The sequence below is a fragment of the Saimiri boliviensis genome, chromosome 2 (assembly GCF_048565385.1).
Source record: "Saimiri boliviensis isolate mSaiBol1 chromosome 2, mSaiBol1.pri, whole genome shotgun sequence".
NCBI classification, from domain to species: domain Eukaryota; kingdom Metazoa; phylum Chordata; class Mammalia; order Primates; family Cebidae; genus Saimiri; species Saimiri boliviensis.
In genome coordinates this window covers 29162695-29180360 of record NC_133450.1, presented here as the reverse complement: position 1 = coordinate 29180360, position 17666 = coordinate 29162695, and the positions used below count along the sequence as shown (strand labels likewise).

General features: G+C 49.7%; 1 protein-coding gene across 5 annotated transcripts in view; it reads right to left on the bottom strand.

Annotated features, from left to right (window-relative positions):
* Positions 1-17666, bottom strand: part of LTBP2 (latent transforming growth factor beta binding protein 2) — a 117359-nt gene that overhangs the window by 50338 nt on the left and 49355 nt on the right. For all 5 annotated transcript variants that reach the window (XM_074392977.1, XM_039469456.2, XM_010335285.3 and 2 more), the window contains exons 4-8: positions 6148-6338; positions 3517-3687; positions 2819-3025; positions 1710-1996; positions 533-635 (exon numbers count right to left, since the gene is read on the bottom strand). In XM_074392977.1, the coding sequence (XP_074249078.1) occupies positions 533-635; positions 1710-1996; positions 2819-3025; positions 3517-3687; positions 6148-6338 (959 nt within the window). The remainder of the gene's footprint in view (positions 1-532; positions 636-1709; positions 1997-2818; positions 3026-3516; positions 3688-6147; positions 6339-17666) is intronic.

The following is a 17666-nucleotide window of genomic DNA, read 5'->3' as shown; positions in this document are numbered from 1 at the left end:
TGAATGAGTGAACACGTTAGGTTTTTCCCATCATCCAACAGAGGGCAAGGAACTAGGGTTCCCATATCCCAAGGATGAGGACATCTAGGATAGACGTTGAACCCTAATTCAAAGAGAGGGAGGCTAGAACGGGAGCTAAGGAGGTAAAGAGGAGGCCTGGGGCCCCACCCGGGAGAGAATGAGGAAAACACTGGGTCACCGAATCAAGAACTCTGGGGCCCTGGTATCTGGGCAGGGGTATGTAGAGGAGCACTGAATAAAATCCCTCAAATCTGAGCAAGAATCTCTGCAAGAGGGAGCAGGCCCCTGCAGCAATCAGATGGAGCAGGCAGGCCGGGCTGTACCAGCAGAGGGCTGCCAGGAGGCTCAGTGCCAGCCAGAAACACCTGCAATGCAGGTCTGGGAAGTCTGCAGTTTACAGCCTGTTCTACTGGCCTGGACTCTGATACCCTGGAGGGGAAACTCTGGCAGCAGAGGCCAGGCCTTGAGAGGGCTTCCCCCACAATTCTTGACCTTGGCCCCCAGCACTCACCTGGTCTGGGTGGGCATGGGGCACACAAAGTCACTCCCCAGAAGGCTCCCACACTGCCACAGCAGTCCTCTTGGGTAGTCAGCTCCAGCAGAGGGTTGGCACACTGGAAGAGAGGCCATGGCCACCTGTGAATACCTGACCACCCCCTGTTCCCTCCCAGGCTGTGCACAGATGTCCCGGGAAAGCCTAGGACACAGAACTCACTCCCCACATTCTGTTTGAGGATGTCCCCAGCCAAAGAAGGGGAGAAGGGAGTCAGCCCATATCCCAGAAGGAGGCAGGGAAGACTACTGTGCACTCTGGCAGACCCGAACCTGTGTGTGGATGGGATATCCCTAGACACAAGATATATAGGGCTGCAAACCACCACCCTCCATGGCCCCAACCACAGAGGTCCTAAAGGAAGAGCTTCCTTTCTTGACCTCCAGGGAACCCCAGGGTCACTCACAGTGTGGGCCTTCCTTGTGAGCAGAGCCCCAGGCTCAGGGACACCCCAAGCTGAGAGGCTAGAGATGATCTGAGAATTCAGGGTGTTTGCCCCTTGGCTGTCTCTCCTCCTCCAGTTCCCTAACCTCAGAAGGGGTTTCTGGAAACTAAGGAGTTTCCTGGCAACTCCAAGAAAAACCATACTGGGTCTGGTCTAACCCCTATTCTTGGGTGGCTGGCCTCAGAGAAGCTTTCCCGATTTCCCATTATGAGCTGAGGATCGCTCTGGGGGGAATATGGCATCTCTCATCTTTGTACCACCAGGGCTTTGGGGTTAACCCCCATTTGCTAATTTCACACCTCTGTGACCCCAACTGTGTTCTCAACTGGTTACAAAGCTCCTGGCCAGATCCTAATAGCCCACTGGTCCATGTGCCAGGGATCATAGAATCAAAATTCTAGGCTGCCTTCACCTGAGGATGCTGGTGACAGCTCCTCCAGAGGGGAACTTCCTTGGGTCCTCTTCTGTGTGCCTGGTATTGACAGGCACCAAGTGGAGCCCAGGAAGGAGGCCCAGCTTCTCCATACATCGGCAATTTCATGCCTTGGGTTTTCCCAACTGCGAAATGGGAGACTGTGCAGACACTCACATTCCATAGGAACAAAGACGACAGAGAGGAAGGAAAGGACAGATTGGGGACAGTTGCTGTCTTGGAAGCATCCAGGGCTGTGGCCAGAGCTGTGTCCTCACCTGTCCGTTCACAGCGTTCAGGTAACACCGGCCCAGTAGTCCTCGAGGCCTGGGTGCTGCTGGGGGTCGTGGCCGAGGGGGCTCTCCAGACCGCACAGGGATGCTGTTGCTGTCCCAGAGGCTGTGGCCAGGGCTGGCAGGCAGCCGGGGCGGGGGTCTGGTCTCCACGCTGTTCTCCTCTAGGGCCTCCTCTGCCCCGCCCCGCACCCGGGCCACCTGGTGGATCTGCACTGAAGCCTCGGGCGGGTGGTGAATGTGCACCTTCACCAGGGAGGGGTTCACGGAGGCTGGGCACAGGGGCTGGGGTCAGAGCCAGGGAAGCAGGGCCCCACTCTTGTTTTCCAACCCTCTGAAGGGCCTCCACCAGCCCTGGGCCAGGCAGGCCACTGGTTATGTGTCACCCCAAAACTCTCCATTTCTTTGTTCGCAAGTTAGAGCCCCAGAATGATCCCTTGTGGGGACGGGATGAAGTGCAAACTCCATCACCGAAGGAGCATCAGCACGTTCCCAGCTACCTTTCTGATTCCACCTCCCCTAGGGCCCTGGCTAACCCTGGAGTTTCAGGCCCTGGCTCCTGCAGTGGCCACCTACATGGCTTTGCTCATGCCAGTCCCTCCTTCACCAGACGCTACCCATTGTTTAAGGCCTAACTGCGGTCTGTCCCCTCCATGCAACTGTCCCAGGCACTCTGGGCTTAGGAGCCTCTCCATCCCCTGATCTCTTAAAGCATTCTGTAGTTTTTTTGGCCCCTAATAATGGAAGGCAGGGGAAATGAAATGTTTTATGCTGATATTCTATTTCCCATCCATTCTCCCTCTATTACCCAAGTCCATGGGTTCCTTGAGGACAGCTCCCTGCCCTTACACTGTTTTGCCTTCCCCAAGGTACCCAGCATAGGGAGAGGGCAAAAACAAGTGGACGAATTTCAGTGGGAGAGGGCTGAGTTTAGGGAATGAAACTCAGCACCGAGGGCCAGGAGAAAGACGGGGGTTTGATAGTAAAGGAAGGACTGCAGGCGGTTTCCCTGTCCTTGCACAGCAACTGTGACAGCCTCCACCCAACTGGCACTCCTCCCAGGGTCCCGCTGGCCCGGCGGTGCTGGTACTCACCCAGCTGGTTGGAGAGCGGCAGTGTGAAGGTGGACTGCTTCAAGGGGGCTTCCAGCAGGGCTCTGGGGCGGGAGCCCCTCCCTGGAGGCTCCCTGTCTGGCTGCGGGAGAGGCAGGTGGCAGAACTTCCCGGTGGAGTTGGTGGGGCACCAGCACTCGTCCCTGCCGATGCAGCGGCCTCCGTTCAGGCAGGGGATCTGGCAGAAATCTGCAACGTCAAGGTGACCAGTGGTGGAACAACAACAGCACCCACTCTGCGGCTCATGACCACCACAGAGACACAGGCAGCAGAACCCGGATCCTAGGTGGCTTCTGTAGCCCAGAGGCCCCTGAAATGCAGGGACTTTCCACTGCATTTATGTAGAGTGAAGAAGGGTAGATAGTAACCAGCTCCTGCCTTCCTGAAAAGCTCGTTTAGGCCTTTCCCTGCACCCCACAATAACCTGGGAGATGGGGCAGTGGTATTATCATGAACTCCGTCTCTTCTCTGTTGAGGAAACTTGGACTCAGAGAGGTTATGTGACTCCAAGAGTCACACAGCTAGGCTGCCAAGTGAGGACTCAGCTCCCCATGTGATTTCGGACAACTTGAGGAGCCACAGTTTGGGAGCAGCAGGCTCCAGTCCAAGACAGGCCTGGCTCTCTGGCCATCCACCCTCCAGGGCCAGCTGGGAACCATCTGAGCAGGAAAGGTACTCACAGATGCGGAAGCCAGACTTGGGGTCGTGCCCATGGCCGCCCTGGCTGTATAGGGTGGTGGTGTCACCCCTCTCGCAGCTGTTGGCACAGTGTCCGTGGGCACAGGTCTGCTTGCAGATGGTGGGAGTGAAGACAATCTTGATCTTTTTTATTTTCTCCGTGAGGTTCAGCCCTGCAGAGAGAGGGCTTGGGTCCAGGGGGCAGGGCTGAGAGGCACAGCTACGACTTCCAGAGGCTGGTTAGAAAGGCCCATGGGACTCGGGCTGCATTCATCCCAAGAGAGTTTGCAGCGTCCCATCGTAGGGGCAGGGTGATACCTTTGAGACTGAGAAGCTTGTAGATGTGCCAGCCACCAAGCTCACACTTCACGCACATCAACCCTTTGAATAGTAGTATGTTAGGCTGAACCATTAGAAATTGCCATTTTTGTAGGTTCCTATGGCTGAGTGTTGGCATTTTTCATATATCCAACCTACTATGCCCATTTTACAGCTAAGAAAACTGAGGCCCAGAGAAGTTTAGGTGCCCAAGTGACACAGCTAGCAAGTGATGCAGTTGGACTTTGAACCCGAAGTCAGGGAATGGAATGCGGCTCAGGCTTGCCAGAGAGGAGAGTTCTCTAAGAGAAGAGAAGAAGATAAAGCCTGAAAGAAGGATTAGAGTCAGGTTTGAAGGGGACCTGATTACCAGGACAAGGATCAGGCACTTTATTTGGTGGGTGACTTTTCAGTAAGACATCATCCTGGCTGTGACATGCAGGGGTGTCTGGAGGCAGGGTGACCATTTGGGAGGTCATGGCAGCAGTGCAAACTGAGGTCCCTTCATTTACTAAGGGTGGTGGCAATGGAATTGGGGTATTCAGTATGGGGAGCCTGGGGACGGAAGCCAGAGGCAGAGGGGTGAGGGAGAAGTGGGAGGGGGGTAATTGAAAAATATGTGTTGACCATGGGTTCGAGAAGCTGGACTATAAACGGAGGAGATGGAGGGGGAGCCAGAAGGAAGCAGAGAAATGAGAGACTGTGTGTGTGTGTGTGTGTGTGTGTGTGTGTGTGCGAATGAGAGAGCTGGAAGCAATTGTACATGCTGAAGGGAAAGGGCAGAGAGGGAGGGACAGGGTGAAGATACAGAAGTAGGGGGACAAGTGATGCCAGCATTCCAGAGGAAATGAGAAAGGGTGCCAGGGTGTGCCTTAGACAAGAGAGACACCTCCCCCTCAAGATGGCATGAAAGGAATCATCAACCACAAAAAGGAATGAAGCACGGATACACGCTGCAGCAAGGATAAACCTCAGAAATGTTATGCTAAGCCAGGCACGGGGACTCACGCCTACAATCCCAGTACTTTGGGAGGCTGAGGCAGGAGGATCACTTGAGGCCAGGAGTTTGAGACCAGCCTGGGCAACGTGGCAAGACTCCATCTCTACAAAAAATTTAAAAATTAGCCAGGCATAGTGGTGCATGCCTGTAGTTCCAGCTACTCTGGAGCCTGAGGTAGGAGGATCACTTGAGCTCAGGAGTTTGAGGTTACAGTGAGCCGTGATCATGCCACCATACTCCAGCCTGGGCGACAGAGCAAGACTCTGCAGAAAAGAGAACAGAGAAGAGGATGGGAGGGGAGGGGAGGGGAGGGGAGAGGAAATGTAATGCTAAGTAAAAGAAGACAGACACAAAAGATGATGGCACACTATATGACTCCATTCAAGTGAAATGTTGAGAATATGCAAATCTATAGAGACTGGAAGTCGATGAGTGGTTGCCAGGGAGAGGAGGGGGAGATGAGTGACTCCTGCTTTAATGGGTGCAAGGTCTCTATGTGGCGTGATAAAAACGTTGTGGAATCAAATAGTGGTGATGGTTGCATAAAATTATGAATATACTAAGAGCCACTGAAATGTAGCCTTTAAAATGGTTAATTTTATATAAATTCCACTTCAATTTTTAAAATGGAAAAAAAGGAAGGAGGTGAGCTCAGGCACAGACGTAGACAAGGAAGTGGTGGGGGTGAGTGTGGCGGATGGACAGACGGGTAGTTGGGGAGCTCTCTGGGAGGTGGGGGCATGTCTCTGGGCTGATGGATGGGGCCTCAGGAAAGGAGGGGAGGGAAGGGGAGACCTGGAGTAGCTGCTCTGAGAAATGGAGGGAGAAAATGTCCAAGCACACAGGGAGGGGTTGTCAGGCAACAACAGAGAATGAGTCATGGCGTGAATCCACAGAGATTCTGTTTTCTGCTGTGGGAAGCAGAGGCGCAGCTGGAGGTGCGAAGGAAACAGCTGGTTGGGTTGAGCCAGGAGGGTTGGGGTTTGCAGGAAGGATAAGGTAGAAGGACAGGGACCCAGGAGTGGTTCATGGTGGAGTATGAGGGAAGCAAAGGCAGGAGGGGATGGCGGATTGGGCAGAAATAGAGCAGTCCAGGTCTAAGGGTTGCAACAGGGGCAAAGTCCAGGTCTGCTGATTCAGGACCCCAGGAGTCTGGGACAGAGCAGGTGCTCAACAAGTGTTTGTTGATTGGTTGAAAGAATGAGGGGCAAGGTGACAACTCAGCCACTCTGTGAGAGGGGAGGGGAAAGCTGAGGTGGGAGACGAGAGATCTAGAGGTCCTGCTCTTCTAGGACCCAAGGCAGGGCATCCTTACCCCAGGGGGATGAGGGGTGCTCCGGAGGGACCGCCTGCCGGGTGCCATCCCTCTGCTCCAGGCCTGGTCCCAAGGGCAGGGTGTTGGAAGAGAGCTGGCCATTGGCTGTGGCAGTTGGGTGAAGTCGGACACTGCGGGACAACCCCAAGTGGTGATGGGAAGGGCGGGTCTGGCTGAGGTTACTGAGGGTCCTGTGGAGACAACCCCAGCCCGGGGGTTTACATCCCGGGAACAGTGTGTGCCACCCCTCATAAAGCCACCCACCCTGCCTTGGCACAAGAAGAATGCTCTCTGGCCGCCTTCTCACCCATGTGTGGCTGACTCCCAGACATGAAGGTGCCCTGAGGCAGAAGGACTGATCTAAGGCCCGCCGGCTAGTTTTGTAGAAATACCAACCTCTATGTGGAACCACCAGGCTTTTACTGGGTTATTCCAGGCAAGTCACTTAGCCTCTCTGAGCCTCAGGACCCTTGACTGCAAAATGGGGGTGTTAGATGGTCCTCACGTAGCTCTGACATTCCAGGAGTCTTTGAGAACCCGCTATGGAGCAGCCCCTGCCCTAAAACCAAATCCTGGCCCCACCCCCTACCACTTCTTAATATATCCCTTAATATGAATGACCTGCAGAACACCATCTGACAAATACACCTTCACAGATCCAGGGCAGAGCCTAGAATCTCCCTCTCATTTATTTTTATTGTAAGAATAATATAACATTATTCAAGGAGAAAACATGACTTCGTCATCTCACATCCCAACACAGCAAATACTTTTGCGTATTTTTTTTTTTTTTTTTTTTTTTTTTTGAGACGGAGTTTCGCTCTTGTTACCCAGGCTGGAGTGCAATGGCGCGATCTCGGCTCACCGCAACCTCCGCTTCCTGGGCTCAGGCAATTCTCCTGCCTCAGCCTCCTGAGTAGCTGGGATTACAGGCACGCGCCACCACGCCCAGCTAATGTTTTGTATTTTTAGTAGAGATGGGGTTTCACCATATTGACCAGGATGGTCTTGATCTCTCGACCTCGTGATCCACCCGCCTCGGCCTCCCAAAGTGCTGGGATTACAGGCTTGAGCCACCGCGCCCGGCCACTTTTGCATATTTTTTTAACCTGTGTTCATGTACATGATTTTACACTATTGTCATCACCTAGAGATACAATTTTAAATGCTGGTTTTTCACTTAACATTAGATCACTTGTTGCACAATTCAACTTTTCATATCTGTCATGTTCATCGCTACATGATAGTCCATCTGAAGATGAATCACAACTTATTCAGATATTCACCTGTTACATATTTAGACTTTTTAAAAAAGTTTTTTGTTTATTTTTGTTTTTGAGATGGACTTTTGCTCTTGTTGCCCAGGCTGGAGCACAGTGGCGCGATCTCAGCTCACTGCAGCCTCCACCTCCTGGGTTCAAGCAATTCTCCTGCATCAGCCTCCCAAGTAGCTGGGATTACAGGAGCCTACCACCACTCCTGGCTAATTTGTTTGTATTTTTAGTAGAGACAGCGTTTTTCCATGTTGGCCAGGCTGGTCTCAAACTCCTGGCCTCAGGTGATCCATTCACCTTGGCCTCCCAAAGTGCTGGACTTACAGGTGTGAGCCATTGCACCTGGCCTGTGCCTAAGTTTCAAATGTATACATCCTTACCTACATGACTCTGTCTTCTGTCAATATTTCTTTAGTAGAAGGGGATTTGTTATGCTATTCTATTTTTTATGTTTGAAAAAATGTTATAGGAAACATTTTGAAAGGATTAAAACTTTAGAATGAGGCTGGGTGAGGTGGCCCATGCCTGTAATCCCAGTACTTTGGGAGGCTGTGGCAGGCAGGTCGCTTTAGTCCAGGAGTTTGAAATAAGCCTGGTCAACATGGTGAAACTTCATCACTACTAAAAACACAAAAATTAGCCAAGTGTGGTAGTGCATGCCTGTATTCCCAGCTACTTGGGAGGCTGAGAATCGTTTGAACCTAGGAAGTGGAAGATGCAGTGGCCGAGATCACACCACTGCACTCCAGCCTGGGCAACAGAGTGAGACTCCTTCTCAAAAAAGCAAAACAAAACAAAAACTTCAAAATGAATTCCTGGGGCTAGAATGATTGTATCAAAGGTTACAAACATTTATGTCTGGATGCACACATTGGTGTATTGCTTTCTGAAAGGCTTGCATCCTAATGTATAAACGAACCACTTAGACCATGACCTTGCCAGTATAGCATATTATTAAATTTTAATACTTTGCTCACTTTGAAAAAGCATAAAGTGGTACTTCAATGTTCCTTTCACCTCACCCCTCTCCTTTAAAAATTATTTTTGAGGTTGAAGTATTTCAGGTATTTATTTACCACTTGTGAAAATCCTCCGCTCATGTCCTTTGACATTTTAACTGTTTGAATTGTCTCACACATTTGAGCACATTCTCTTTATGTTTATTATTGGGCAGGCTGTTCTAAAAGGCAGCCTCTGTTGTAAATACTCTGTCATTGTCACAATGTCTATGAACCACTGTGTATATGACAGCGTCTGGACTGTGGTGAGTGTAAGTGCATTGCAGACATCAAAGCTGAGAGAGGCTCAGTCCTGCCCAAGGTTACACAAGAGCTAAATCGGGACACCAGGATGCCATCTCAGGGCAGCCTGATCCACAGCCTGTGTTCTGTGCCACTCAATAACCAGCCCAGACCCCAGTGGGAGCTCAGCCTGGAGGCCTCTGCTCAGGTCTCGGGGGCATCCCTTCCCCCAGTAGGTCCTATGCCTGGCCTTCCCACTAGATTCCTGGCCAAGTGGGATAAGGTCCTGGGATTCTCTTCCTCTTCCGTCTCCACCCCTGTTCTGTCAGCCCTCAGGGCCAGGCCATGAGCAAACTCCTTATGCTTTCCTGGCAGAAGGCAAACTAGGATTGGCCTGGCATGGTGATTCACACCTGTTATCCCAGCACTTTGGAAGGCCAAGATGGATAGATCAGCTGAGGTCAGGAGTTCGAGACCAGCCTCACCAACAGAATGAAACCCCATCAAAAAATATAAAGATTAGATGGGCTTGGTGGCACATGCCTGTAATCCCAGCTACAGGGGAGGCTGAGGCACTAGAATTACTTGAACTTGGGAGGTGGAGGTTGCAGTGAGCCAAGATCATGCCACTGCACTCCAGCCTAGATGATAGAGACTCAGTCTCAAAAAAATAATAAAATAAAAAAAGAAAGCACACTCCCTCCAAGGGCTTCCAGGAAAGCACCTGGGAGAGTGAGGTGGCTGAGCGGTGAGCTCACTGGGAGCCTCGTCCTGGCTACCAGGCTGGTGCCATGCTCAGGTTAGTGCCAGGGCCACAGAGCATCCCAGAGAGGTGAAAGGAGCAGCTCATGTTCTACCCAGACCACTACCACTTTTCTGAACTTGACCCTGACTAAGGGTCTGGTCCGGATGGAAACTCAAAGGGTTCTTTCTTGGTGATTTGTTGTCATTGTTATGTTATTGCTGCTGTCAGTTTTTTCTCTAATTGGTGCTCAGTGTTCATGGCACCAAGATCTCAGGGTTCATATCCCTTAAGGGCCAGTTGGGTAGTTTTGCAGAGAAGAAAACCAAATAAACAAACCATGTGTTCCCCAGTGATAGACAGGATCTGGCTGTGCAGAGAAGAGAGGCTGGGATCTAGGCCAGTTAGATGTCAGTTCTGCCTCTTACTAGCAGCATGACCTTAAGCAAGTCACTTAGCTCCCTCAAGCCTCAGAATCCTCATCACTGAAACAAGAAGAGCAATGCCCACCTCTTATGGCTGTTGTGAGGACGAAGAGAACAGTAAGACTGTGCAATTATTTTACAAATACAAGTACATGGTCAAAGTAGAAAAACATGCCAGAATTTTTAAATTGCAGGAACAAGGAGGAAAAAAGGAGTTAGCTACGGTTTGGACGAAATGCATCTCCCGAAGCAAATAAGAAAACGTGACTGCACCACTTAAAATTCTTCTTCATTTAAGGGAAATAAAAAGACTCCAGAAAAAAAGTGTTACTGCTGTCCAAGTGTCTTTATAGAGGGCCGAGTGCCTAATCTGATGCTAAACACATTTTTAACAATTGGAGTCTTCTGAGCCCAATTCATTGTCATCTACTGCTGTAATGGGGATTTGGGGTTAAATGACAGAAATCAAAAAGCCCTGTGTTCTGAGAGGCTTGTACTGGAGTAAAGGAGGAAGTTTCCAGTTCTTTGATAGGTCCTGCCTTTTATTCCTAAAGCACCCATATAAGGAGGTTCATATCTTCTTTTATAAATCCCAGCCTAGTCCTCAGAGGTGAGCAGCAGAGAGGCTCTCCCTGTGTGGAGAGGGCTGCAGGCTCTTGGCTCAGCTCTGGCTCCCTAATGGTCTCCAGCTGGTTGCCACTGCTATCACCACGTAGAAGGGCACAGGCAGCTAGGATGGGGTGGAGACTGTGAGCTGTAGAGTTTGCAAACCCCACTGTCTAGCCTTGTGTTATCTTTGCACTCATTTCGTTCAAGCAAATCACAAGCCTTTGGCCAAATCCTGTTTGCATGTCCCTTCCTAGCCTCAGTTAGGTTGTGGGACATCAAGAGAAGGGTCTGGTGCCATGTTTGCCCCAGGCTGGTCCAAAGAAGCAGTATCCCCTGATTAAGGGCAGTAGAGGTAGGTGGGAACAGAAGAAGGCAAGAGCCTTAATGAGAAGGTGACCTCAGCCCCCAGGAGAGGCTCCATCACTATCAGCCTTGGAAGAACTGCTGCAGTTTCATCAAAGAACAGTTTATCAAACTCACCCAGCACAAGAATGGAACTTACTATTTTTCTGAGATTGTTTCAGGGAAGTCCTGGCCAAGCCTCCACAATGGACCAAAACAGCCATCTCTAGACTTCAGGATTTCACAAATCAGTAAAATTTTGGAACAGATTTGGGGGAACAACATAAAGTTGCTAACCTTTTATTTAGGTTGCTTAGACTTTAAGACACACACACACACACACACACCTGCCAATCATTACCACCATAATTTCATGAAAGAAAAGACATTTCAGAGCCAAAAGGAAATGTTTGAATAAGCCTAAATTTATGGAAATCTCACCGAATGACTTTATTTTCTTCATTTCTTTATGGACCATGAGACCCCCATCACAGGCCAGCACAGAGCCAAGAGGCAGCCACCAGGTCCATCACGTTCTGCTCTCACTGTGGACTCCGGGCTCTTTCAACCAAGATGAGGAAGAATTCCCATCCCAGTGGCCGGGGTCTTCAGACCCACGTGAAAACTGCCTGGGTAGTTTGCACCCATAATGATGCCACTTAGTTAAATGTTCAAGGTGTGCCCACACCCTGCCCGACACCTAAGGTTTGCAAACAGCAATGAAAAGACAAGTGGGCGAGGAGCTCTGTGCCCTCCACCCCATTTGCCCTCAGCCTAGCATGGCAACTCTCCTCTATTAACTTCATAAATTGGGCTTCCAAAAACAGCTGGCCCTTCGGACCCACGGGTTCTGCATCCGCAGATTCAACCAAGTGTGGGTGGGGAATATTTGAGGGAAAAATAAAAAATAACAATTAACAATGAAAACTATTCAAATAAAAATGATACAATATGACGACTATTTACTTAGCATTTGACGTATTATAAGTAACCTAGAGATGATTTAAAGTATATGGGAGCATGAATATAGGTTATCTGCAAACATTATACCATTTTATACCAGGGACTTGAACATCCATGAATTTTGCTATTCACAGGGGTCCTGGAACAAATCCCCTGTGGATAACAAGGGATGACTGTACTATTTTGTTTGAAAAGGGTCTTGCTGCTAAAAGAAAGTTTGAGAGTGTTGCTAAAGATATGGAGAATACACTTGTAATTCCAGCACTTTGGGAGGCTGAGGCAGGCAGATCAACTTGAGGTCAGGAGTTTGAGACCAGCCTGGCCAATATGGTGAAACCCCATCTCTACTGAAAATACAAAAGGTATCTGAGTATGATGGCAAGCACCTGTAATCCCAGCTACTTAGGAGGCTGAGGCAGGAGAATTGCTTGAACCTGGGAGGTGGAGGCTGCAGTGAACCAAGATCACACCACTGCACTCCACCCAGCCTGGGTGACAAAAGTGAGACTCCATCTCAAAAAGAAAAGAAAAATAACATAATAAATGCATGGAGGTGGGAAGCACAGGCCATGTTTAAAGATGAGTAAGAAGCACCATTCGGATAAAGCACAGATTAGAGGGGAGAGTGGGGAAGGAAATCATTCCCATTCAGTGCCTATCAGGTGGCAGGCATCATGCTAAGTGTTTTAGCTAATATATCATTTACTTGTCCAAACAACTCCGTAATCAAAAACCCCCGCTTGGCCAAAACCACCTTAAACAAAGTAAAAAGACAAATGACATGGTAGGAAAAATATGTGCAACTCGTATCATAGACAAAAGATGAATCTCCATAATATCAGAGTTCCTAGAAACAGAAATGACAGACACCAACAGCCTTAAAAGAAAAATCAGCAAAGAATATGAATAGGTCACAGAAAAAAAGATACGAACATTTCTTGAACACAGAAAAATATGCATAATCTTTCTCCTGGTAAGGGATGTGTAAATGAAAACTCTGAGAGAGTATTTTTTAATCCATCAGATCAGGAAAAAGCTTAATAACATACTCATTTGTGAGATGATGCAGAAACAGATACCCTCGGATGCCACTGGCAGGAATGTAAATTGATACAGACCTTCTGGAAAGCAATTTGGCAATGTCTACCTACATCCCAAGGCATCCATGCTTTGACCCTGAAGCTCCAACTCCAAGATTATTCTGCAGATAAACCTTCTGTGGTAGGTGTTGCTGCTCCGCCCAGGTCCCCTTTCTGGCTCGTGTATCTGCAAGTGTAGTGGCTAAAGGCTTACACCTGTGACTTCTTCTGAGCCATGCTCTTGGCTGAGGGAAACCACCTGAGAAGCTCCTCCCACCACCATGACCACACAGCCTATGACTTCCTGAAAGAGAAGTTCAAAAGCCTGGGCCCCCACGCCTCAAAGAGGAACAACTTTGTAAGCTCTATCCTTAATCAGGCCAAAGCTTGATTTACTTGGGACCACATCTTTACCTGGCTCTCCCCTTTCCCACATTGCTTCCTTCTCTTCTTTAGCATTCCCCACCAAAATCACACACACCCAAATCCCACCCAAAATCACACACACCCAAATCCCCACGAAAATCACACACACCCAAATCCCCACCAAAATCACACACACCCAAATCCCACCAAAATATCACACACCCAAATCCCCACCAAAATCACACACACCCAAATCCCACCAAAATCACACACACCCAAATCCCCACCAAAATCACACATACCCAAATCCCCACCGAAATCACACACACCCAAATCCCCACCAAAATCACACACACCCAAATCCCACCCAAAATCACACACACCCAAATCCCCACCAAAATCATACACACCCAAATCCCACCCAAAATCACACACACCTGAATTACCCCAATCACACACACCCGAATCCCACCCCAAATCACACACACCCGAATCCCACCCAAAATCACACACACCTGAATCACCTCAAATCACACACACTTGAATTCCACCCAAAATCAAACACACCTGAATCCCACCCAAAATTACACATGCCCCAATTCCACCCAAAATGAAACACACCCAAATCCCACCTCTGGGGGACCCGACCTAAGACACTTGCAAATGTCCAAAATGATAGATGAACAAGACTATAGCAGCATTATTTTGTAATAGCAAAATATATTGTATAGAATCAAAACAACTTAAATGTCCTTCAAAAGGGGACTGGTTAAACAAGGATCAGCCCACAGAATGGGGTAATAGGCCCTGGAAACACAGCAGTGGCTCCTTTGCATCAGTAAGTTAAGGTTTCCAAGATATACTGAAAAATGAAAATGCAATAGCCCCATCCCACCGCTGACTGTTTTTGTACAGACTGTGACCTAACAACGGTTTTCACATGTTAAAATGGCTGAAAAAAAATCAAAAGAAGAATAGTACCTCATGACATGAGAAAATGATATGAAATTCAAATGTAAGCATCTATAAAGTTTAACTGGAACACAGCTGATCTCCTTGTCTGTGACTGGTTTTGCTCTCCAGTGGCATCTCTGAGTAGTTGCAGAAACCGTATGTCATAGAAACTCTATTTACTGTCTGGCCATTTATGGAAGAAGTGTGCTGGCTCCTGGTATAGGGCATGTGAACTTCTGTGTAACATACAGAAAATAAGGACATACATTGCAGTTATTTGCATATTCATAAACCCTGGGAGGATACCCTGGAATATTAACAGTGGTTACCTATTATTCCACCCAAAATCATGAACAAACCATGCTTCAGAGTGCCACTGCCTGACTGAGGTGTGCGGCAGAGGGGAGAACAGGGATTGGGAAGTGGGTGGGTAGGGATACACTGGTGCTGGCACTACAATTTAATGACCACTTTCTCTGTACCACATTTTGCGCCAATAATGCCCATCATGTGCATCCTTTCACATAGGCCTCTCCATAACCCAAGAGTTAGATACTCATTATCCCCATTTTATAGTCAAGAAGACAGAGGCTGTGGGGGTTCTATGCCTTGCAGAAGGTGGCTGAACTCCTAAGTGCAGAGGCCAGGTTACCAAACCAGGTAACTTTATCCTAAGTCCACCTACCATTAATCGTTTCTTTATCGCCATTTTACAAATGAGGACATTGAGGCTTCGAGGGATTAAAGAACAGGTCTGGGCCCTTATGGTGGAGCGCTTGAAATATTGGGGGAGGAGTCTGGGCTGTACTGAGTGGGTGGGGGGAGTGCCCTGAGATTTCGAAGCAGGGCAATGACCTGGTCCAAGGAACAGCTACACATTTTCACCCATTCAAAGAGCAAGTACTGAGTGCCTGTCACAGACCATGCACTGACACCCAGGGATGGCAAAGACAACCTTGGGTGGAGTCTTCTGCCTCCTAAGCTCCAGTGGGGACTGGATGAAAGGACTAGCACCCTAGCAAAGGTGAGAGGGCACAGGGGAAGCCATGTGTAAGCCTCAAGTCACTCGTGGTCTTCAAGCAGGTCTAGGACATGTTGGGATGAACATTCTTTTTTATTCCTGCCCTGAGATGCAGTTTCACTGTTGTTGCCCAGGTTGGAGTGCAATGGTGCAATCTTGGCTCACTACAACCTCTGCCTCCCGGGTTCAAGCAATTCTCCTGCCTCAGCCTCCCGAGTAGCTGGGACTACAGGCGCACACCACCGCCCGGCTAATTTTTTGTATTTTTAGTAGAGATGGGGTTTCACCGTGTTTGCCAGGATGGTCTCAATCTCCTGACCTCATGATTTACTCGCCTTCGTCTCCCAAAGTGCTGAGATTACAGGTGTGACCATCACGCCCGGCCAAGGGACGGGCATTCCTAAATGATGACTGTGGTGAAAGACCACCTGGTAGAGAATGGACTAAAGACAGGAGGACTGAGGCCAGCTGGAAGGCTTTGGCTGTGCTCTAGGCTGTCAATGGCCGAGGAAATAACGAAGAAGAAGCCATGGATGCACGGGCTATTTCAGATGTAGAGACAGATAATTCCCAGCTATCGCTTGGACAAATGGGTGGAGGGAGTTCCAAGAGCCAAGATCTCAACATGAGAAATCCAAGAAGTCAATGCTATTGGATATAATGAGTGCTTGGTACCTCGAGATGGATCTCAAGATGGAAACACCCAGGAGGCAGAAGTTGGGAGAGAGTTCTGGGGCTGTAGACACAGTTGGGGCTGGGAGGAGGTCGTAAGAGTAGGGGTGGTGTCTGTAGAGTTAAGAGGGAAGGATGATATCACTCGGGGAAAGCAGGCAGAACAAACCATGCTTCAGAGTGCCACTGCCTGACTGAGGCATTAATTCTGCCAATGTTTCCCAATTTAAAAGAGGAAAATGTATTAATGAACAGAATGGTGTCAGTTCTAAGTCTTGCTCCCATAAATTCTTCTCCAACCTCTGGCGCCTGCTACCACTTGTCTGCTAGCACACGATTAAACAAACGAACAAGCCGTAAATTAATATTAATGGAAAAATGTGGCAACAGCCTATCATACTTCATTCCACAGTTTGCTCTTTTCACGGACATGTGTGTGTGCCTATAGCTGGTTTTTTTTTTTTTTTCCCCCACACATAGACGATCGTCATAGTTTCTGCTAATAAAACTGTTCCCAGCTCTAATCATGGAATTAAGCATATTGATATTTCACAGTATTCCTTACGACTTCCAGGTGTTCTGACACCTAAACAGTTTGAGAAATGTAAGAGTAAAGAGAGAACAAAGAAGGGCAGAGGGATCTGGGGAACACCAATGCTTAAAGGGCAGACGGAGAAAGAGGCTCTGAAGGGAAGGGAAGGGAGCAGCCAGAGGAGTGGAAAGGATCAAGGAGAAAGCTCCAAGAAAGGAAGGCATTCCCAGACCTCTCTCTGCTGCTGGCCAAAGCGCAGAGGCTGCGCCTTCCCGCGGCTGCAGGTGCAGCTCACTGCAGCTTAACGTGCCCTGGTATTTCTCTGGTGGCTCGGTCTCCTCTGAGGATCTAGGTGCTGGCAAGGCAGGGAAAGCCCTTGCAGAGCTCTGCCCCCTTCTCCTCCTGGCTCGTCAGGCAGGCCCTTGGCTGCCAAGCCCCGGGGAACCTAAGATAGAGAGACAAGTGGGGACAGCATGTCCAACAGACCCAGTGCCTGGATGGGAACCTGTGCCTTCCTGTTGCCTGGCACACTGATGGGGCATCGTCAACATTCCCTGGTGCCTATCCTAAAGGGTTGAGAGCCAGCTCTCTCCCCAGCGTCCCCAAGCTGTCTCAAGATCATCCCTGCTGCTGCGTCTGCTGGCCATCCACCCAACCTCTTTGCTCTCACCAGTTTCAGCTCCAGGCACCCCACCTGGCTGCCATGAGTCACATTCCCACTGCTCTGAGGCTCTGGGCCTCTGGCTCTTCCTACGGCCATACCTAGGTCTGAAAGGACTGGATTCTCCCAGCACACAGACCCCAGGGGATGCCCCTGCCAGGCTTTGGGTGGGGAGGAGGTAGAGCCTGGGGGAGACTCTCCTGTCCAGATTGCACCCTGCCCTGCTTCCCAGCCAGCTCAAGGGAACACACTATTCCTGTTTCAGGCAGGGAGATGAGGGAGGTGTGAGCTCTGCGTATCATGAGGAATGTCAAGGAGAGGCACCCCGCCCTTGCTTGCAGCCCCCTCCTCCCTCAAGGGCAGCTCTGAAGTAGGTGCTGCCTCCATTTCTAAAGGGTCCAGAGACTCCTAGGAGCCTCATCCTCACCTCCACCTTCCAGTCCCCCATGTGTTGGTCCAACTGTGAACACTTTTCCACTGAGCAGCCAGCCTTTAGGCTGCCAGCCTGCCAAGCCCTGGCTCCCTGAGATCCTGTGTGGCCCTTGTTCCCTCCTGGCAGGGTAAGGGAGGCGGGCAAGAGAGCCAGAGTGGGCTGCCTGGGCACTGGGCTCACACCCAGGCCACCTCAGGGGCAGAGG